The 24,074-nt window shown below is 41.6% G+C and overlaps 1 protein-coding gene across 3 annotated transcripts in view; it reads left to right on the forward strand.

The window, feature by feature from the left end:
- Window positions 1-3,472: 3,472 nt before the first annotated feature.
- stk40 (serine/threonine kinase 40) overlaps window positions 3,473-24,074 on the forward strand; it is a 65,126-nt gene continuing 44,524 nt past the window's right edge. Inside the window, exons 1-4 of one of the 3 annotated variants that reach the window (XM_041212910.1) lie at window positions 3,473-3,636; window positions 19,671-19,797; window positions 21,349-21,434; window positions 23,452-23,592. In XM_041212910.1, the coding sequence (XP_041068844.1) occupies window positions 3,634-3,636; window positions 19,671-19,797; window positions 21,349-21,434; window positions 23,452-23,592 (357 nt within the window). In that variant the 5' untranslated portion in view covers window positions 3,473-3,633. Of the gene's footprint in view, window positions 3,637-4,733; window positions 5,057-5,812; window positions 5,899-19,670; window positions 19,798-21,348; window positions 21,435-23,451; window positions 23,593-24,074 lie in introns of those variants that run through there. The other 2 variants (XM_041212912.1, XM_041212911.1) reach the window with 2 other exon arrangements.

Raw genomic sequence — 24,074 nt, forward strand, 5'->3', positions numbered from 1 at the left:
ACCTTTCCCATAATATAAAAATCTTTCATGTTGCCAATATTGCCAGTAGCCTTTGGGAAAAAATAGACACAGTGCTTAGCCTTGCTTATCTGGCTAGTTGTAAACATCCTAACATCCATTTGAAATTCACTTATCTAAAAATGTAAATTCCCATCACACCTTACATGCTAAGACCCCATCCATGTTTACTCATTAGCATTTCAAGGATATTTCTACCCCTAACTTCTTTTGATAATTTCAAGCTTGCAGTCTACCTGAATCCAAATGTAATTAAATCACACAGACAGAACAATCTACACTCACACCCATAAACCTACTTTACAAATAATAATATTATGAAAATTATTATCCTTTCATAGCAAGACAAACCTGAAAAAAGAAATCTTTTTATTCAGAACTTCCATTTCACTGAGGAACCTTCAGGCCAATCCATACCCAACAACCTGCTGTGAAAACTCTGCTCACATTTTGACAGCAGACAAATTCCACCACAGCAGCTGAGACAATCCACAACATTCTAAAACAATCCACAACATTCTAAGTGAAAGTCAACTTTGCCTAATGGATCCTTAAAAAAATTCCATGATCCAGATTTGGATCTGCATCTTTGCCAAAAACTAATCAGCTCTTCCTTGGTCCAGACCCTATCTTTGTACCATGTTTCATTGAAATCCATGTTAGGTTTTTGAGATATATCATTTATGGACAAACAGGTAACAGACTAACAAACAGGCATGAAAACATTACCTCCTCCCACCTTCATTGGTGGAGGTAATTAGGAAGGTAATTGAACTTTGACCTTTATAGTAAAGGGGCTGAAGTATAAAAGTAGAGAAGACTAGCAACAACTGTACAGGTTGAGACAATGGGTGAGATTTTCCAGCCCCACCCACCACCAGGATTGGCTGGTCCTGCTGAAAATCAAAGGGCTTCTTGGCTGGGCTGCCGAATTTCCCACGGCGGGTCCCACCATGACAGGGCCAGAAATTCCCAGTGCACATATAGAATACTGTGCACAGTTTTGGCCTCCTTACCTAAGGAGAGATATACTTGCATTAGAAGCAGTTCAGGGAAGGTTCAATAGGCTGATTCCTGGGATGAAGATTCTGTCTTATGAGGAAAAGTTGAGCATGTTGGGCCTATAGTCATTGGGGTTTTGAAGAATGAGAGGTGATCTTATTGAAGTATATAGGATTCTGAGGGGGCTAGACAGGGTAGATGCTGATGGGAGAATCCAGAAACGGTGGGCTACAATTTAAAAATAAGGGGTCTCACATTTAAAAGGGAGATGAGGAGGAATTTCTCCTCTTAGAGGGTTAGTCATCTATGGAATTCTCTTTCCCAGAGCATTGGCTGGGTCATTGAACATATTTAAGGCTGAGTTAGACAGATTTTTGATATACAAGGGAGACAGTGGCTTACTGGTAATGTCACCAGACTTGTAATCCAGAGGCCCAGGGGAGAAGGGTTCAATTTAATTAATAATCTGGAATTGAAACCTAGTCTCAGTGATGGTGACCATGGAATCATTGTTGATTGCTGTAAAATCCCATCTGGTTCACTAACGCCTTTTAGGGAAGGAAAATCTGTCCTTATCTGGTTTGGCCTACATGTGACTTCAGACCCACGGCAAGGTGGTTGACTCCTAACTGCCCTCTGAAATGGTGTGGGAATTAGAAATGGGCAAAATATGCTGACCTTGCCAGTGATGCCCACATCCATAGAAGCAAAAAAATGGGAGTCAATGGTTAGGAGTGGGCAGGCAGGAAAGTGGAGGTATTGAATGGCAGAGCAGAGCCAAATGGCCTATTTCTGATGTTAATTCTTATGACTCATGTTACAGGAGATGGACTAGCTCACATAATGTAAAGTTTGCATACAGTACTCCAGTTGGGCTTTCACCAGTAAAACAGAAGTAATATACTGCAACTGCTGGAAGTCTGAAACAATAACAATAAATGCTCAAAACACTCAGCAGGTCTGCTAGTATCTGTGGAGAGAGAAACAGTTAACGTTTCAGGTCGATGACCTCTTGTCAGAATTGGAAGGTGTTAGATTTAAACAGCTTTTAAGCAAGTGCAGAGGAAAAGGGTTTAATGAGTGCCTTATATACTTCCAATATAATCTCAGGAAGGATCTATTAGCCTTGGAGGGGGTGCAGTACAGATTTTCTGGAATACTACCTGCGGCTAAAAGAGGTACCTTAAACATGGACAACGCTCCTATTCCATTGAGAATAAAAGATTAAGGGCTGATCTAATTAGTGTATTTAAACTGATGAATGGATTTGAAAGAACAAGGAGAAACTACATCCTCTTGTAAGGCAGTCAAGAACAAAGAGCCATTGCCTTAAAATTAGAGCAAGGCTGTTCAGGGTGATATCAGGAAGCATTTCTTCACTCAAAGGGTAGTGGAAATTTGTATGATTCTCCCAGACAACCCTGTTGTCACTATGTCAATTGAAAATGTCAAAACTAAGATTAATAAATTTTTGTTCAGTAGGGGTATTAGGCGAATGGAACCTTGGCAGATAAGTTGAGTTAAATACAGGTCAGCCATGATCTCATTGAATGGTGGAACAGAATGGACGGGCTGAATGGCCTTCTCATGTTTCCAATGCTCTATTTCTTTAGCTTCATTGCTACCAACATTATTTTTGTGTGTCACTTGCATTCTGTCCTGCTTCCAGCCTTAAAGCCTTCCTCCAATTCTGGCCTCTTGTACATCCCAATTTCTATCAGCTCACCATTAGTGGTCATGCCTTCAGCTGCTTAGGCCTATGTCCTGGATTTGCCACCTTGAACCTCTTTCTAAGAGGTTCTGTAAACCTTCCTCTATTGGTTTAAGTTCGGAAGCTCTTAGTCACCTGTCCTTATGTAGCTCGACCGTAAAATCCTTGAATGGTTACATAGGCCACGCCAGCTCTCTGTAAGACCAATGTTGCCCGATAACTCGCTTGTCACCTTGGGACATTTTACCATATTAAGAGTGGCAAAAACGCAATTGTTTTTTAAAAAATACCCAATAACTTCATACATAAACGTGGCTAATGGGAGCACCTCTTGGGAATGATTGATAGACATAATCACAGATGACTCAGTCCCCCGGCTTTATTGCCATTCACATTTAAATCTAATCTGTCCTTTTGACGTTTTCTATTAAATGCGTTGGCACACAATCATAGCTCTCTTCTCGGCCGTGGCTTCACTCACTGCCTGTTTCATAGTCGAAACATGTTTCCTTTTTTAAACTCCCGTTTTATCAAATGGCTGGCTATTTGATATACCTGCTTCAGCAGGAGGGGATGGTTAATGATGTCAGAGGTAACTAGATTGGTTGGCGTTGTGCACTGTTGTAGATGTGTTCATTGGCTCACTGGGCTGGGTCTATTGGTTGCCTGCCTCTGATCTCTCTCTGTGTGTGTGTGTGTGTGTGTGCTTTTGCAACTTACCTGGGAGAAGGAAGGAAGGACTTTTTCAAAGGAGAGGAAATGTGATCGGGGATTCACTCGATGAAGGAAAAAGATCTGCGACCTTCAAGCTTCTTCAGAATGCGGGCTTCGGTGACAGCAGTCTGAATGGAAACACTGTCAAAGACTCGACCTTAACATAACTGGCGAGAAAAGAGACTGCAATGGTAGGTAGAACAAACTATTTCACCTTTCATCGAGCTGTGTGTGTGTGTGTGTGGGAGGGGGAATTTGATCTGCAAATATCACAACTGATTTTGAATTCTGCATGGTAAAGTGCAAGTTTTCAGAGCTCACAGGAGTGATTGGAAAGAGTGACTTTTTCTAGTGCGATGATCAATGCCATGTGTTTTCATTTTTTTCCCCTATCCCAGCAAGATCTGATTCCAGTGACAAGTTGATGAGATTCATTGTGATTTTTCTTTTATAAAAACGGTTTGGACGTTGAAAAGTATTGCTGTAAAACGAAATCTTCGTGTTCTTCTTAAAGATATTTTTTTTCTGACAAGTTTTTCAAGAGGTCGTCTCAGTTGTGAAGATGTTCGATCACAATTAACGTCACTGGGTGGCACAAATGTTCCAAACTCAATCAAAACTGACAGCGATCTGGCAATAAAGATTAGGTTTAGCTGTATTAAATGCCCTGGCTTCGATTTTATGCAGAATTGCATACTGATATGATAAATGCAACCACCCCCCCCTCGAAACTTCCAAAGTTCTTCCAGTGCAGCTGAATTTTTTTTTTGACATTAATCCAGCAGTGAAAGATGCTCCACTCCAAATAAGTGGGTCAAAATTTAGACACTTTTCAAAGACCACTGCTGTGAAATGGCATCATCCCCCGCTCCTGAAACTAGCTGACTGCTATATTGGAACAGCCAGCAGGAACAGAAGAATAACTAGATAGAGTCCAGACGTGTAGGTGGATTAGGATAAATTGGTTTCAAATGCATTAAAAGGTTGCATGCTGCAGGTAGATTCGGGGTTTAATAAATGCATGCAGTCCAGTGATTTTAGACGTGCTCTCCGAATTCTATCCCAGGGACAGCAGGGCACGAGCTCTGATTGGGTTGAGCAGCATGTCAATCCGGATGATTGTCAGCGGCTCAAGAGCAGGTAGCAACGACCAACCCCACCTCCAGCTCATGTTCCGTGTGTCGGGCTCTGATTGGTTGATCTGCGGGGCGGAACCTGTCAATCAGAGCGAAGAGGGCGGAATTGCCCGCGGGACGTGCGTCATTTCGGTTGTCAGGTGGCAGCCCCTCCCCCTCCTCCTTCCCCCTCTCGGCTCTCTCGAGAGGCGAGGCCCCCGGGCGGGATGGAGAGCGGGACTGCCGCCGTCGCTCAGTGTCGATTCATCGCATCGGCCTCGGGCTGTTCCAGGATGGCGTCCCCCCTCCACTGATTTTTCCGGGGACAAATAGTTGCCCCTTGCCCCTTGCCCCACCCCGTTTGCACGTAATATACGTTGCAAAAACAAAACAAAAGGCCTGGCCGAGCGCACGGAGTTAGAGTTGAAGCCGCGCGGGGCCTTGGTATGAGAGGCGGGGAGCGGCTTTAGTAGAGCCGGAGGTGCGAGCACAGAGGGTGAGTGAGCGGCTTTGTGTGGGCCAGAGGCCATTAGGTGGGGGGGAGATCACGAATCCCACCTCCCCGCCCGCCCCGTATCCCCGATCTCTTCCCCCCGCCTCGCCCACCCCGTCTCCCCGATCTCCCCACCTTGCCCCGTCTCCCCGATCTCCCCCCCCTTGCCCCGTCTCCCCGATCTCCCCCCCCTTGCCCCGACTCCCCGATCTCCCCCCTCCCCCGCCCCGTTTCCCCGATCTCCCCCCTCCCCCGCCCCGTCCCCCCATCTCCCCCCACCTCCGCCCCGTCTCCCCGATCTCCCCCCTCCCCCGCCCCGTCTCCCCGATCTCCCCCCTCCCCCGCCCCGTCTCCCCGATCTCCCCCTCCACCCCGTATCCTCGATCCCGCCCCCCGAAGCCCCCGCGCCCGGTGTGCCCCATCTGCCCCCTCGCCCGGTGTGCCCCATCTGCCCCCGTGCCTGGTGTGCCCCATCTGCCCCTGTGCCCGGTGTGCCCCATCTGCCCCCGCGCCCGGTGTGCGCCATCTGCCCCCGCTCCCGGTGTGCGCCATCTGCCCCCACGCCCGGTGTGCGCCATCTGCCCCCACGCCCGGTGTGCGCCATCTGCCCCCACGCCCGGTGTGTGCCATCTGCCCCCGCGCCCGGTGTGCGCCATCTGCCCCCGCACCCGGTGTGCGCCATCTGCCCCCGCGCCCGGTGTGCCCCATCTGCCCCTGCGCCCGGCACGCCCCATCGCCTTGGCATTGGCTCATAAAGCCCGAAGCGAAGGCTTTGAGGGGAGTATGGGACTTTTTTCCTCAACCTTCTGACATCTTGATTAACTGTTGGTTCAGCCCGTATTATGGTATGGAGAGTTGGATATTCTATTTGTTATTTTGGCATTACAGCTACCAGCTGGTGTTGTGCATATTTTTATGTCCATTGGCGCTCTTGAGCAGTTAAGTCTGCTCAGAAGTCAACTCATCACCGTGAAGAATGAGCCTCAAGGTCATGCCTTATGGCTGCCAATCCCCTGACACCATGAGTTATGTCATGCCTGCCCTTTGCTATGCATTGTTGGTCTCAGAATGTGAGCAACCCTTGCAGAGGTGGCTAAAGTCCCATCTTTGACAGTGACTAGAATAAACCTGGACAGCTTTGATCTCCTCACATCAAATTTGTCTCTGATTGACATGGGAATAATGTTGGCTTTGATCTTGCGATGGTACTTTGATGTTAGAATTATGTTGGTGATGTTTGCTGAGAAGATGAGTTCCCACTTTGAAAGTGTAGGCACATGTCTCTCTTTGACTTGCTTAGATTTTAAAGGATACAGTGTTAGCAGGACGATAGCACAAGCGATTGCTGGCTCAGCCTTCCTCTGGTGATTGTATTATAGTACATTGATGGAGCTTGTTGTTAAGTGCCTACTTGGTGGTATGGTTTTCTCATGCAAACTAAATAGAAGGGGCAAGACCATGAGAGTTTGTTTCTGGCCACTGAAGTCTGCTGTTGCCCTGTTTTCCCAATAACGTGCACCTTTAAAGTAGAAAACTCTTGGGGACATATGATGTGCAGGCGTTAAAATTCAAATCTTCCAAACCGATGATCTGAAGTACAAACACGGTATTGAATGATCTGCGCTTTCTGGCAGAAGGCAATTACATAACTTGTGTTTGGGCACCCACTTATTCTCTGATCCTCAGCATTTGCTCTTGGCCAAGTGGCAGACATTACGCCTGCCTTATAGTATGATGGTACTGTCTGCTGTATTTTGTCTCTTGAATTCTGCTATTTGAGTTTTTCTAGGTTATGACGTTGAAGTTCACTATAACAGCTTTCTTTGTGAAATAAATGTTATATCTTATTGATAGGATTTTAAATGTATGTGGTAGGATGAGCCATTTTTGCAAATGTAGATGCTAGAATTTGGATTGCTTTGAGGGCAGTGGGGAAGTGCCATCTGAGACCAGAGCTTCCTGTTTATATTGGTGTTGGATTCTGCCTCTGGATTCTTTGAGACTCACTACCAGGTAGACTTGTCTTTGTTTTAGAAAGAGGAAACTTGCAATTATATGACATCTTTCCTAATCTTGGGCACCTTGAAATAATTTACAACAGCAGCTATTTATATATCACCTTTAACGCAATGGAACATCCCAAGGCACTTCACAGGAACACTAAAGCAGTATAACACCAAGCCACATAAGGAAATATTAGTTCAGATGACCAAGAGCTTTGTAGGTACGTTTGAAGGAATGTCTTAAAAGAGGCAAGTGAGATAAAGGTGTAGGGAGGGAACTACAGAGTTTGTTTGGGGCCTTGGCAACTGAAGGCACAGCCACCGATGGTGGAGCAATTATAATTGGGAAAGCACAAGGGGTCAGGATGGGAGCAGTGCAGATACCCAAGGGTTGTGGGGTTGGAGGATATTACAAAGTTAGGGAGGGGCAAGTCCATGGAGGGATTTGAAAACAGGAATAAGAATTTTAAAGTCAAGACGTTGGTTGACTGGGAGCCAAGGTAGGTCAGAGAGCACAGAGTTGAGAGGGTAATGGGACTTGCTGTGAGATAAGACACGGGAAGCAGCGTTTTGGATGACCTTTAGTTTACCTTTGGATGACCTTTAGGCAGAATGTGGGATACCAGCCAGGAGTGCATTGGAATCGTCGAGCCTAGAGGTACTAAAGGTTTGGATGAGGTTTTCAACAGCTGATATTGAGCTGAGACGTGCAAAGCCAGGCAATGTTATGAAGGTGAAGGTGGTGGCCTTTATATCCAATAAAGTGCTTTTTGAAATGTTGGTACTGCTGCCATGTAGGAAACTGCAAGTGCCTGTGTAAAAAATCTTAATTTCCACAAGGGCCTCCTAGTGTCCATTATTTTTATGCTCTTATTCACCTTTCCAAGTCTTTTTGACATTGGTGTGCCTTTGCCTGGGATTGCATTTTGAAAAATTAACTGAGCAACTAAATTTTCAAATAAAATTTACATCATGGAAGAAAGCCGTTTGTCCCAATGCTAGTTTTTATGCCCCACGTGTACCTCCTACTCTTTACTTCATCTCACCTTACCAAGACATCCTTCTCTTAAGAATATAAGGAGCAGGAGTAGACCATATGGCACCTCAAATCTACTCTACCATTGAAAACAATTGTGGCTGATCTGCGTCAACTCCCCTTTCCTGCCTGCTCCCCATATGCCTTGATTTCTTAAAATTCAAAGTCTTCACTCTTTCTGTTTTAAATATATTCAATGATAGAGCATCCACAATCATCTGGGGTAGAGAATTCCAAATATTCATAATCCTTCGAGTGAAGAAATTTCTCCTCATAGTATGAAATGAGCGACCCCTTATCTTGAGGCTGTACTCACCGTGTTCTAGATTCCCCAGCCAGGAAAACCAACCTGTGTTTATCCTGTCAAGCCCCTTCAGAATCATTGTTCCCTCAGATGCATCTATACTACTTGCTTCATCCACTCCATGTGTGGTATCTTCCACATTCTTCCCACTTTTGAATAAAGATTTAACAGATTAGGGCCCATCGGGGGATTATGTTTTTCCCATTTTTTTTGCGTTGGCGTGGGGGTTCTTCAGTAGGACCTTTGTGAAACAATGACCGAGACAGTACACATGTCTTTACTGAGCATTGCTGTATTGCCAGCCCAATGTATTAATTACTTTTGTTCTATGGTGCTTCAAGCTGATCTGAATTGATAGATTCTATGCAACCCAGCCCCAAAAGAAGAATTGTGCTGAAAAACTGTACCAAAAAATCTGCAATCTCAATTCCTTGATTTGGAATGGGCCCTCCACATAGAGCTGTCTACTGACAAACATTTACTTCTGACCCCGTAGGGATTTTTGTAGCTTCTATACTATCTTCAATGAATTTTCAATCTCGTACTGCTTCCTACAGTGAAGTTGATAACATCCCAATGGCTTATATCATTTTTTGTTTTGGAACACTCTTCCCCGGAGTGGATGAGACAGGGTCATTGAATATTTTTAAGGCAGAGTTAAGGATCTTTGACTAACAAGGGAGTTAATCAGTGTCCGGGGTGGGGGTCGGGGGTAGGCAGGGGATGTGGAGTTGAGGCCACAATCAGATCATCCATGATCGCACTGAATGGCAGAGCAGGTTTAAGAAGCCTGGCCTACTCCTGCTCATAATTCGTATGTATGTGCTGGTTACCAGGGTGGGGGTCCCTAGGCTTGGCAGGGCAGCTGAGCTGCAGGCGGCTATCAGTAAAGCTGGACCATTCATGATGGATAGTGCCAATCTTCACCTGAGTCCATACATCATCCTTTTAAAAGACAACATTTCTCATATGGAAGTTTGCACAGGTGGTTATTTGCCCTTTTTGTGTAAGGGAAAAAGAAAAGGGAATCCTTTTTTATTAAAGTGAACGGTCCAGCTCAAGATTGAGGAGTTTAATCTTGCTTTGTACCCTGCTAAGAATTCCCTTTATATTAAATTGGTTGGGAACCTATTTTGAGCTTTTGAAGTGGTCCCATGTCAAATTGTTATTTAGCAAGTGTTCTGCAGCTTAATTTTTGTTTGCAAGAAAGTACTTGGATTTTAAAATGCCTCTCGTAGCACTGAGTTTGTGTTTTTATGTAGCATTTGGCAACTTGTATTTTTACGTTTAGAGCCAGTGTGAAGTGAGCTCACTATATCCTGTGGTGTAGTTACATCATAGAACTGGTTGCTAAAGTGGTTTTCCAGTACTGGCTCCTAGTCCCACTGTTGGATCTGCCCTGCTTTTAGTGAGGGCTAATATTACAAAACCGGGTTCCAACTTAAAACCGCTGCATGTATGTGCTGTTTGGGACATTTTCCTAACAGGACCTTGCCTAGTGCTAGGGCGCAGTCAGTTCAGTGGCATCTCTAAAGAAGCACGAGTGCTTCTGCCAGTCACCTCGCTGGCGGCCAAGCAGCACTAGCCTCTGTTGCTTGTAGAGGTGATGGTTCTAAGCACCTGTTTGGCAGCTGTGCACTGACTCTGGCAGCATCAACAGTGCCTTGTTTACGCCATCAGCTCACTGCTGGTAATGAAGGTGCTGTCAACAGACTAGCAAAGTAAATGCATTGTTAGGGACTAAATATTTGTGACTACAATCAGAGCTGGTGCTAGTTTTTCTGTAGGGCTGGCAATGCCTATGCCTGGCATAGTTTTAAGGCAGCGAGGTGAGTGGTGGAAGCACTCGTGTTTAATCTGTACAGATACTCCCAGTTTATACAGACCCTATACTCAGGCAAAGAGAAGGTCCTTGGCTTGATCACTGGCCTGTACTGGCTTAGCTGATCAGAGATAGGCAGCCGCAAGTGTGTGACAATTGGCCTCAGTCCCCGTGGGTTTGGGAAGGTTTTTTCTGTAAGTGATTAGTGATCTCTAGGTAGTGTTCTCTTTCACTGCCTTCACACAGACAATATTAGATTTTGTTGTGTTTAAACAGATATAAATGGATTGCATGTACAGAATGGCTACTTTTGTGAGGGACAGGGACTGTGGATAAGTGGACTGTCCAGCAGCTGAAGTCTGCACTTTCAGGGTTTGTGGGGTGGGGGCTTTGGTGGCAGTGTTAGTACTGCTGAGGGTTGTAAAAGTGATTATCTGGGACAGAGCAGCTCAAGCTCCTGTCAGAGTTGTGCTTACTTTATGATTATAGACTGTGACACTATACGATTGTTGTGGTCTTCCACTTTGCACAAGCAGGCCATAGATATTTGCCTTTCAGCTCCTTTTGTAATGGAATTGATAAGATTGTGAACTCCTTTATTCGTTAGGTATGTTCCTGTCTTGAAGCTATGTGCCACTTGGTACTTTTCCCAGAAATTCTGGATCTGTTTTTAAAAAGAGTAATTGTTCATTTATCTGTGGACATTGATACTGGAGTTGTGCTTAGCTGTAATAATCATCCAACTCTCTAGCCTTCAAAAAAAACCCAACTATAAATACAATAAAAATGGCAGCCTCAAATGTAGCATCCTTCGATCCACTTCAGATGCAAAATCCCTGTTTTGGGAGAGTTGCCATCCTGCTGTCAATGGAAGCCTGGACTTTGCTGCCCGTATGTAAACACAAAGGATGGATGTGTTGGACTGACTTCCTGTTCTTGCATTGCAGAAACTAACAGCCAGCACCCAATGTCAAAAAATTAGTGCTTTCCTATTCCTTTGAAACCTTTGCTTGTTTACACTGTGGAGAGTGGCCAACAGAAGGAAACTTGCTTGGCTACACTTGTGGTGTAAAAGTGCATGTTGCTTATTGACCTATTGTAATCCTTTTTATTGCTTGAATGAAACGTGCTGTTTACTTCAAAGTATCGGCTGTACCACCACATTGTAATTGGTTTGGGAAACGTTTCATCTGGCCTCCCAAACTTGAGTTTTAAAGATCTGCACGGAACTATATGTTCACACTTTTTTTGGAATACTTAGATGGTGCTTGGTATGGAAAGGTTATTTGGTGGTTTTGGGAGTTTTCCTTGGGGAGCCTGTGGTAATTAGTCATTATATAAATGTTAGCTTCTAAATGCTTTTTTTGAGTCCTGTTAGGGTGGTATCTGGGATCCCACCTCAGCTGTGCTCTCCTTTCTCCTCCCTCCCACAAAGCACTCCATACAAGACTAGATTTGTTTAGATAATATGCAATGGGGGGAAGTAAATCACACCTTTGTGTTGTGCTTATACTTGTGTTTTCCACCTCCAAATTGCCTCTAACATTACTGCCATCAGTGACAGACCTGCAACTATCAACACCTCACTTTGATGTTACACAACTCTCTCCAGGCAGAACCCAAGTTTGGAAGAATAGGAACTATGTGCTGCTGAGTGTTGTTCACAGTTTTAAAGCACATAGCGTGAACAGTTCATGTGCCTATCTGCAGATTTTACTGAAAATCTAGTTACATTAAGAATCATCAGAGTCTAATGTTATCTATGAGCAATCATACAAAAGTCACCGTTCTTTAAAATAAAATGTGATTGTCCAAAGCTTCTCGATATTTCAGTATATAGGATACTGTATAAATGAAACTTTAATATGAAATATTTGAATATGAAATAGTTGTTTGGTAGTCCAGAACTTGAGTATTGCTGAAAAAATAAGAGAGTATTAATTGGTTGGGAAGAGTCCACTTGCCAACCATTCAGCACTCTCTTATGCAGTATAAATTGTTGTCTCCGTACTATTGATTTATCTTCCATAGCTGTCCTGATGAGTGCAAGACAAAAAGCTTTGATCTATGTCTCTTTAATATGAAACTATAATTTCTTTGCTTTTGTGAAGCTTTTTGATATTATTGTGCTGGTTATTTTATAAACAAAGAGCAACTTGCTTTAATATACCTTTTACAATCTCTAATTACCAAAATGCTTTGCAGCCAATTAAATACTTTTGAAGCGGAGTTACTATTGCAATGCAGAAAACACAACAGCTGAATTGTGCACAGCAAGGCTCCACAGACTGCAATGTGGTTGGGAGCAAATAATCTCTTTGAATGATGTTTGCTGAGGGATAAACACCGGGCCGAACAATGGGGAAAACCCCCTACTTCTCTTCAGTATAAAACGGTGGGACTGAATGTCCTTGGATTTTTTTTTAAACTGAAAAGTCTGACATCTCTGTGGGATGTTTTCTGTGGTGGTGACGGCTGGTACAAGAATGACTAAGTGTCAGCTTTGGGAGTGCAAAGCAAATAGGATAGAAATGAATTAGTGGAAATACTTTTTTAATTTCTTCATTGCAGGATTTGTGTGTCAAATAATATAACAATTCTCTTTGGTTTGCTGTTTGATTTCAAAATCAGCGCAGAAACTCCAATCTGGATTATTGCTAACAGCTTCCATTTACCTAGTTTAAACCCTTCGCTATTTCTGTTTCATGTTTCTGTTTATATTGGTATTTCTAAATCATTTTGTCTTTCTGTTTACATTAATACATATATTATTATTGTAAGCATGCTAAGTATACAAACAGTCTCCAGTCTGAACCTCCTATGTAGCTAAATAATAAATTGAGCTTGTCCTGACCACTTGCTAAGGATTGGGACCAGTGAGGTTTGTGCCCTATGTAATAAGTTATCTCAAAACAAATTCCTCTGGTTGAAGCATTCTTTATTTTAGAATAATCTAATGTGAATCGAGATTGCATTACAATATATTAAACTTGTGGTAGCTCATGCTTTCTAGTATGTGCCTGGTAAGATTTCTTGCCTTTTCCATTTTAAATCTAACGTTTAGGTTTGGTAGAATGCTTGCCTTAAAATTTGATGGTGATTATTTTGGGCTCATACTGATTGAAGTATGAGTTTGAAGGTGGAGTTGACAATACATAGCACAGCTTTGATTGAAATGTGGATGCATGCTTTGTGAGCCTTGATTTTTGGCTGTAGTAATTCACAACCGTTCAGCTTCTTATGAAAGTGTGAATGATCTCTTCGGAAATAAATGGCGACTGTTCCTAGCCAGACTGCCAATTATTTTTAATCTTTTGATGACTCTGTGGTTAAGTATGATAATGCAGTCATTCCCGTGAGGATAATGGGCTGATCCAGACAACAAATAGACATAATGTACTCATCAACTCATTTTTAACTTTTATTCTTGAGATACAGGGAGTTGGCATGGCTGCACTTGTTGCTTTAAGAAGAGGGCTGGGCCTTATTTTTGAGTACCTGTAGCCTATTTGTTTATGTAACTAAGCAGCTTGTTACTTAGCAGGTTATTAACAGCACCAAGTATGGCACTGCATTGATGGGCCAAATCTGGCATGAATGGCAGCTTTCGCAGGATTTGTGGACTTCTTCCTTTTCAATCCCTCCTCATAAATTACTACTTCTCATCCAAGTCTAATTGACAGGAGCCATGAATGATGCAGATACTCATATATCCAGGTATGCTTGAACAGTGGGAAGGTGTCCCGTTGTCTCCATGTTCCACATTAAAGCCACCTAAAGTGTGCAGGTGCAATGAGAAGTTGCATACATAGATGTTTGGGTGTTTCCCTCTGGTACCACTTGATTGCACTGAGCCATATAGCTGTGGAAGATCACAAGTCCTATTCCTTGTTTGGATTGCAGTGACTGACGTTGGTTAAGGCAGTGGCAGAAATTCTATAGATGTGCACAAAGCATCCATTATTTGGGAACAGGAGGGATATTGGGGAGAATTGAGTTTTGTTCTATTCCATTATGGTGGATAACTATTGATGTTTTCTGCCTGGATTCATAATGAATGGTCATATGGACAGTTGATACTCGTGAAGCTGGCCATAACACAGTTGTGAATTAGATTGGGTTTAATATTCAGTCTTCACCCTGGTACCGCATGTTTTCACAGTTATAAATACTGGTTAAGGCTGAAAATTTTTAAATGTTCTCTTTCAAAAAGCATTGTTGTTTAATTGCGTGTTGACAAGCTCAGTTGGGTGACTTGGAAACTTGTGTTCTGATCTACTTGTGACTAACATGTCTGAAAGATCAAGTTATTTGAATTCTTTTAATAAAGGATTTCTGTGGAGAGTAGTTACATACAGTCGGGCAATGTATTCTTGCTTTGATAGAAACATGAGTTGCTCATGTTACTGTAATTCAGTCTCTGAAATAAATGCTGGCTATTTAAAAAAAAATCTACTCGCCACCGTTGCCTAGGAATGACTTCACGGCATTACTCATCGCAAGTAGTTGTTTTGAGCATTAACCGCAGGAATTTTAATCCTATAAAGGGATTAAATAGTTCCATTTATGTTGCTTGAAGGAAATTCATAGGAGCGATCAAAACATTCATGCTGCCTTTAGGGAGTAAATTCTGACACGTACTAGCCTAATTTGATGATGAATTTGAGAGAACTGATTTGCTGTACTCATTGAATCTGCCCCATTCTAACTTTTAACCTCAAACTGAATGGGGGAAAAAAAACTGCAAAAAGAAAAATCAACTCTTCCTGCACAGATTTTTTGTTTTCTGAGAGGTTGCAGGATATTCAGGGGAACTTTGGTGAGTTTAACACTTGAACTTGGATTTTTGCCTTTGGGTCTCCTTTGTTAATATGGCACAGGCTGCAGCATATCCAAGGAACTGAAGAGCAGCAGAGTTAAGATAAGCTTAATGCATATGTGTTCTAAACAGACAAGAAGTGCTGAAATATGAAGCACATAAGTCAGCATCTGAAAAGATAAATGAGCATTTTGGGTCTTTCCTCTTTTCCCACCCTATCCTTAAGTATCAGTAAGGAACTTCTGTTTTGGTATTGGAAGTGTGACTCTCTCAACCTGTTGTGTACTACTATGAAGAATTCTAAAGTTCTCCCCTTTGAGCTGTTCTAGACTACATTACATTAATCAACTTAATGTGTGACTGTACAATCCAACAGTTAAACTCCAGTGGAAGTTCACATGTTTTAGTCATGTTTTAACTAGTGAAAGATTGCCTGCTTTCAAGCAAGATAACTTGGTGAGATCTTTCCAATTGCTGCTTCTGTCTTTTCAGTCCGTGGATTCTGTGCCACAGGCCCAGGACTGTCTCCTAATTTTGTGCTATAGGAAGTTGTACAGAATTTTCTGGTATCAACTTCTAAACATAGATCTGGAGAATTAATCTTGTCAGCTGAGCTCTGTTGAAGGTTCTGTAGCCAACAGTACCATAGTGATACCAGAGATTGAAAGACTTCAGTTATGTGGTGAAGCTTGAGAAACTGGAGTTGTTCTCCTTAAAGGAGAAAATGTTGAGGGGAGATTTGAGAGGTGTTTAAAAATCATGAGGGATTTTCATAGAGTAGATAGGGAGAAACTGTTCTCTTTGTCAGGAGGATTGGTAGCAGAGGACACAGATTTAAGGTAATTGGCAAAAGAACCAGAGATGATTTGCAGAAACTTTTTTATTTTACGTAGGATATTGTGATCTGGGAGGTACTGTCTGAAAGCACGGTGGAAGTAGATTCAATAATAACTTTCAAAAGGAAATTGGATAAATATTTAAAGGAGAATTTTTTTAGGGCTATGGGGAAGGAACAGGGGAGTGGGACTAATTGGATCACTTTTTCAAAGAGCCGCTGCAAGCATGATGGGTCAAATGACCTCCTTTGCTGTATCATTCTATGATTTTTATAACTTATTTCTTTTTGCTCTCGTTATGTTGACAGGTCTTTGCCCATTTATTTCTGGCATTTTGTCGCTTTGTTTAATAATTTTTGCCTTCAAAGGCCTTTTTACTTTGGCTTCAGTGGCTACTTTAACCAGTTGAGTTAAGCTATTTTACTGTCAGTCCTCATTTGAAAATTTTATTTTTATTTTTCCCTTGTTCTGTTTTCTAGACAGCTGGGTAGAGCTCTGGTTCCCATGCATGCGTTATTTTAGAATTGAGTGTTGTAAATGTGCTGGATGTCTGGATAGTTCAGATTCCATTCCTCCTCCTCGCAGACTAGTACCTGGTTTCTGTGGCATAAGTGACTAATATTCCTTACCATTCCTATTTCTAGTAAAATACTGCATAGGGTTGTTCACTGTGCAGTGTTATAGAATCAGAGACTTAGCAGCGCAGGAGACCATTTGGATGTTTGCAAGAGTAGCTGTTTTTAGTCTCACATCCTTTCTTTCCGTCCATAACCTTTAAGTTTCTCATCCTCAAGTACCTGCCCAACTCCCTTTTTAAAACTATGGAATCTTTTCAGGTAGAGCATTCCAGATCCTGACAACTGAGTAAGTGAAAACATTTTTCCTCATCCCCTGTCAAAATCCTTTGCCAATGAACTTGAATTTGTCTTGTTATTGACCCATTTTCCTGAGGGATAGAGTAGAAAGAGAAAACTATCAAAACTTCTATGAAGCCTGAAAATGTATAGTGCCTCATCATTTAAAGAGAAGCAGCTGTAAATGGTATTTAGTATTTTAAGATAAATGGTTACAATTGCTGCAGTTAGGTGATTTAATCTCATAATTTAAAGAAAAATGCAATGAGTTGAAAGGGCTAGATTTAGCGTATGAAGCTTACTGCAGCTTGTACAAAATGGGTGCTGGTGTCCTGCTGGCTTTTAAACTATGCAGCAGCATTGTTTGTGTCAATATGGTGCAGGTTAACTGGTGGAATTTAACATGCTGCTGCTCTGCTTTGTTGAAACTGTGAATTATACATTGAAATATGGAGCATTTGCGGGTTCTAAATTTACTTCTGCAGCATCGTCCTTGCCAGCCCCTGATTTCCCCATTCATCCAGAACTTCAAAGTGTTGAATAATCGAATGCATACATCCTGGTCTCTGCTATAATCTTGTTAGCCCATCATTCCTATCGTCCTATCACCAATGCAGTGAATTTAGAACCCCCATTCTCTTTGTAGCATCACCCACTTTCTAATCCTTGGACTCTGACCTTCTCTGTACGTCTCTTCCACTGCCTTGCCCCATTCTCTTGAACTCCTTCCCTGAACCTCTTAGCTTCTCCACATTTCTCCCATCCTTTAACTATTTTGTTAAAGCCATGCATTTGCTTACCTCTTAGCTTTCCTATCATGGCCAGGCTCCTGTCCCTTGTACATAATAAAAATGAGAAAATGCTGGAAATACTCAGCAGGTCAAGCAGCATCTGAAGAGGGAGAAACAATTAAAATTTCAGGTCTGTGGCCTTGCATCGGAACCCTGCAGCTGTTTGCTGCAGGATGTGACAACCCTTCACCTCCCGTGAAACGTTCTGCTGATCGTGTATTGATACATCAGTTATTTTGAAACTAAGTGGTGTGATTGTGTGGGAACAAACAACTCATTTTTGAGAAGCTTTCTGCGATTATTTTTGTGGAAAATTTTAAATGAGTTTAGTCAGCATTTTCCTTGTAAAATAAATGATCAACTTTGCCTCAACTGCCTTAACTTATCTGGTTACCCAATAAACTTGAATGGAGAAATCAAAGTGAAGTTTTTACTGTAGTATGTGTGAGCTTGAATTAAAGCCTTGAATGCGAGACAACAAGACCAATACCAGAGCCAACTGTTGGTCTGCAGTGAAAAAGCATTGCCTTGTAATAATTAAAACTAAAAATATAGCTGCACTGCTCAATATTTATGGAAGGTGGGTTTTTCTTGAGCTGTGTGTTGCAATGCGGATACAGTTCGCTTAGTTCGTGCTCTGTTGCTGAATAAACTTGAGTGATGGCTTTGCGCTTATGTTGTGTATACAGTTTCCATTGGTGCAGAGATTGCAATTAAAATTTATAAATGTTCATGTAATTTTGGAGATAGCCTTGCCATGTATGCAATGGTGTACTGATATTGTAAGAAGCATATGATTGATGCATTCTTATCTTGTCTTTCCTTTTGAACTACTGAACTAGTGCACACAGTGAAATTTATTTCATAGCAAACACCTCAAAATCCAAGAGCAAAGTAGCATCAATAAAATCTACAAATGTGAAGAATATTCATCTATCCAAGAGGAACTGATTGAAAAACTGCATCACCATGAGTTTCTCTCCCTCCCCCTCAAACTCACTTTTTCCCAGAGGCAATGCAGACTCTTAAAAGTTACCACAGAACTGGGAAATGTATTCTTGAAAACGGGGACAAAGGAAAATAAGATTTGTCTTGTTGCAGAGGAAGCAGTCTATTATTATTATTATTTTAGTCTTTTAAACTACCATTTTCATTTTGCAATTTAAATGTTAACTAAATTAGAATGGGCTCAAAAAACCAAGCTCCCTCTCCAGGGTTCACAATTGAAGCAGTGATATAGCAGAAGTGGAGTTACCAACATGATTCAGAGACTGAGCCAACTGACTGAAAGGTTCAGACTGTTGTTGGAAGTCAGTTTTTCTTTTCAGTCATGTCCTGTTTTCATGCAAATTGTTGTGTATTGTAGCTTTTAAATCATTGAAAACCTAGCTGTCTGACAACTTGACTACAATTGTAAAATGCCCCCTTGGAACTGCTATATCTGTTTTAGTTAATCTTGAAATTGTCAAATAGGCATCGCCCAGTTTTTATTTAACTTGAGCAAAAAATAAGCCTTGAGAATTGACTTTGAAATAACCAGTTAGGAAAGATAACCATAGGTAATTGTTCAATCAGTTTGGTCTGATCAGAAATCATTTTGCTGCTGTTAACATATGTGTTAGACGGGCAATAAAATATCTCCTTGAAAGGAAACAGCTAGTTAGCAGTGTAGGGAAGAACTGTGCAGAAATAAATCTAAGACAGCAAGAATCTAGAAGATGAAGGAAAAATTTGGGGCTAAAAAATGGCTTCTTTGAAGAATAAAACATAACGTTTTGCTGAAAGTCAGGCTTTCTTTATGATTTAATTTGTAATGACAATTGATGGCAGAGGGTTTTTCATAGATTCCACGAAAACGCCCTGCCCACTGAGATACTGAGGAGATTCTGCTATGATTACTGACTCTTTTTCATGACTGGGAATTGCTGGTTGCATCATACCAACTACCACTCCTCTTGCAGCATCAGTGCCTCTCATTTTCAGAGCTGCCAAGTCAATTGAGTCCTTCGTAATGGGAATTAATTTATATGCATCAAATAGTTATTTAACTTGTGACTTGCTAAACTGGTTAGTTGGGGACTATTTAAAATAATATTGGTCAGTTGAACCAACCCAAAAGAAACAAATGCTTTAAAATGTTTGTTTTCTCTAGAGTGGAGACTGCAGGATGAAGAGGAGAGCAGCAGACAGAGGAGCTGGTGAATCCTCAGCACGATCCAAGGCTCTTTGTACAGGGATCTCTGGAAGCAACAGCAAGAGGGCTGGCCCATTCATCTTGGGTGAGTTTGTTCGGTTGCAGATCTTTGAGAGAGAATGATGATTATAGTCATCAATTTATATTCTTCTTGGCACTTCCCTTCCCCCTTCTCCCTGGACTTGGATTGGGCTCAGTTCCAGTGGGTTCAATTCCGGAGGCACTCTTTACCCCTTGCTATTTGCTGCTTTTCACGAGCAAGCTTAGATCGTGAGTGTTGATAGCTAAATCCAGATAGAGGGCATGTTCCAGCCCAGCCCAATCATGTCTTCATTTGGCATGGACAATGTCAAATACTTGATTACAATCAGGAGCAGGAACCTAGGTTATTCCTCTCTCTTCAGTAACCTTAGACACAGAGGCTATTAATAGTACTTGTGTAAAATTAACTCAGGGGATAGGGAATCAAACCTGGGATCTTTGGTTTGTGTGGCTTGGAGACCAATTTCTATTCCCAGCCAACCATCAAAAGAGCGAATTAACAAAATAGCCTGTGTACAGGCTTAATGAAAAAAACTGATCAGAGTTTCTGCTCCTGATCATTAGTCCCTACTGAAAACTCAGGTGAGAATGCAGTCAGCTGTGTTCTAATACCCTGCATAATACACTTATTGGCCAGACTTGTGAGCAGTGGACATACTGATGAGGTGTTTGCAGGACCTTACACCAGAAGAGATTTTTTTAGCTGATGTGGGGAAGGTGGAACTGCTTTGGCTGGTCCTTTTTCCCAAAATGATAGTCTTAGTAAATTGACACATCAGGGTGGGTAAATGAATACAGATCATTTTGAGGATGTGTTCTAGATGGAGGATAACCTGTTATGATTTTAGGAATGCAGATCGCATTTTGCAAATAAAGGGAGTGTAATTCTGCAAAGCTTTGCTTGTTAAGGCAGGGAGTAGCTGAGCCATGCCAGTTTGATCCCTGGTCTGTGTAAATTAGCAGATCTCTGCTTTGGTAGTAGTAGAAATATTAGAGCTCGCTTCAGAGCCCATGGGTTAAGGAGGGGGGAAAAATTATCTGGGGTTTCCCCCTCCATTGGTTATCCAGTGACAGTGTTGATTGACAACAGGATTAAGGTTGGATGCCTCGTGCAGTTGACCAACCTGCCAACCCTGAGGGTGATACAAAATTTGGGTGCGGGTGCAGGGCCAGCCCATGTGAATCCATATGTACCTTGAGCAGTGGGGGAGAAAAGAAAATTTACTTTGATTAAGTAAGTGCTTGAACACTCAGTTTGATTTTTATTTTTCAAGGAATCTTTGAAATGGACAATGTACTTGCATCGTGTCTTAAAAGGGATTGGAAAATGAGTTTTATCCTGCAGCAGGACTTGTCAGCTGCATGTTGTTTTTATGGCTTTTTAGTGACTCAAAAATCATTAGTCATTCTCTGAGCTGTTCCCAGCGGCACATATTACACCACATAACCTTGATTTTTAAAATGAGTAAGAAATCCTACACATTGGGGAAGTCTTTTATGTAATTGTGAGTTAGTCATAGGCCTTCCACTAAATTGAAAGGAATCTCTGGGGTGTGCGTTTTCTTTTTAAAGCAGTTTTGTTTCTCTTGGTTAGGTCCTCGTTTGGGAAATTCGCCTGTACAGAGCATTGTTCAATGTTTGGCGAGAAAAGATGGAACAGATGACTTCTATCAATTAAAAGTGAGTGAAGAAAGCCTCCTAACATCTTCAAAAATGCCCGTCACACGGAAGAACAAATGTGCTTCCAAATGTTCAATTATAAACTTTGCCACCATGAAATAAAATTAGTCCAAAGCACTGTTGTCACTAAGGTATCGATGTAGCTTAATAGTAGGCATGTGAAAGTTTTCAACCTACATCCACCTGAACTCTGCAAGAGACCCAACAGCTCAGTTAAATGTGCTACCCTTTCAAATGTATCAAAAGAGACCATTTTCAGGATGAAGTACAAGCGATTGCAGATTTGTTGCTGGTGGTTGTTACTTGTGGGAGCAATTTCAAGTGGTGAATTAAGTTTTTTTTACAGTAAAAGTATATAATGATACCACTGTTAAATGAGCCCGGTAAAGGTTGAAGTCAAGGCCATTTTGGTTTCCTTTGTTAACAGCTAAACTGCTTTTAGGGCCCCTACCTAGAAGGGGTGGTGATCGGACAACACACTTCAACCACATGGTATTTATTTATCTCCATGTACCAAAAAATCTGTCCTGTTCACTTGTCCAAATTGCTATTTATCCAGTTATTGCCCGGCTATTGTTTCTTTTCTGTCTTCTCTGTCCTTGCCCCAAATGATTAAAAGTATACATTGGAAGATGCAATTGAGTTCAGCTTTGGTGCTTCTTTGCTGACACATTTGCTGCCAGGTTCTCATGGCCTGAATGACTGTTAAGACTAGGTATCAGAGTGCCAATTGTTTCAGAAAAATAAATGCAGAGCCATTTTGGGAAATCTTTATATGTGATATTGACACATTACAAATCATAAAATGATTTGGGTTCCTACTACTTCTCACTACCCTGATAAGAGTTAGGCTATGCTCTTTCTAATTTCTCTCTTTTCTGAGACTATGAGGGAGACAGCATGGTGGTAATGTCACTGGACTAGTAATCCAGACGCCCAGGCTATTGCTGTGAGGACATGGGTTCAAATCCCACCTGGCAGCTGGTGGAATTTAAATTCAATTAATAAAAAATCTGGAGTTTCAGTATATGAAACCATTGATGATTGTCGTAAAAACCCATCTGGTTCACTAATGTCCTTTAGGGAAGGAAACCTGCTGTCCTTACATAGTCTAGCCTATATGTGACTCCAGGCCCACAGCAATGTGGTCGACTCCTAACTGCCCTCTGAAATGGCTGAGGAGGCCACTCAGATCAAGGGCAATTGGCAACAAATGCTGACCTTGCCAGCAACGTCCACACCCCATGAAAGAGTTTAAAAAAAAAACAGGCATCTTGCCTGTAGGCCTGCTCTATTTTACTTGACTGAAAGATTAAAGAGAATGTAAAATTGTCAAATATGGCGTCAGATTTGAGTGCAGATATACAGAAATTTAAGAGCATGATTGTAGGTGGAGGAAAAAAAATGCAGATAAAATTTTGGATTTTATTTAAGAGAATTAAATATAAAAATGTGATAAATCCACATGACATACGGAACTATTAAAAAGATGCACTTTACACAGTGGGTGACAGTGATAAACTAGGGCTATCCACTAGAAAGAATCAAATGTTTGAAGAGAATAAATAAAATTATTTCCATTGGTCACTGAATCTGTAGCCAGCCATAAATTTGGGATTGGTGGAAATATGAAAGCTGAGATTAGACTATTTCTTTCCACATAAAGTGGTTACTAGTTGTTTGAGAGTGAGAAAATATTTAGAGGGTCTGGGGAAAAGAGATGAAAAATGGGATTAGAGCAAGTAGTTTCAGTGCAGAGCTGGCAAAGACAAAATGATTCCAGTGGTTATGTCCTGTGGTGAATTTGTGATTCAATGCATATCTGGGAGAAAATTTGTTGGAAAAGTTGCTTCACTTCTGGATCAGTGAGGCGCCTATTTTGCTTTTTTATGTTGATACTTCAGTGTCTTAACTGCATTTGATTGAAAAACAGTCACTGAAATTAAAATAAGTACTGTTACAGCTATAAATAATTATTTTAATTCTGACTCTCTTGCATCTCTCCCCACCCTTTTAGATTCTCACACTTGAAGATAGAGGTGAGAGAATGGAAACTCAGGAAGAAAGGCAAGGAAAGATGCTTTTGCATACAGAATATTCACTCCTGTCCTTGCTTCCCAATCAAGATGGAGTGGTGCATCACCACGGCCTCTTTCAGGTAACTATATTAAAACACAGCGCATGTTTACTTCGAAAAGGTAATGTCTGTTACCTTTTTCCCTGCAAATTATTTCTCTCATTAAACTAGTATTTATTTCACAAAGCTCACCATGATTGTCAAATATTTAAAGCAGAACTGAACCTGTAAATTGAATCTGTCAGGAGGACAAATTTGTTGAACCTTTAACCTGGATTAGCCACTGAAAAAGTAAAGTGCAGACATCCTTATGGACCTTAGCAAGCTTTCTTCCCACTTGGGTATTTCTTGGGCCAGGCATTTGTTCACCTGATTGGCCAGTCAAACTGGACCTCGGAGCAGGTGCAGTTGAATTGAATTTTCTTCTCCGCCCTTGGCTTCTGCTTGGTGCTTGGAAACACTTGCATAAACGTGAGCCGGTGTAAGGTAATGCTGGAAATGAGGCTACATCAAGTAACCTACTTCAAAAATCAAATGTTTGCAGTTTTGTGCTTTTTTAATAT

The sequence above is a fragment of the Carcharodon carcharias genome, chromosome 19 (assembly GCF_017639515.1).
Source record: "Carcharodon carcharias isolate sCarCar2 chromosome 19, sCarCar2.pri, whole genome shotgun sequence".
NCBI classification, from domain to species: Eukaryota; Metazoa; Chordata; class Chondrichthyes; order Lamniformes; family Lamnidae; genus Carcharodon; species Carcharodon carcharias.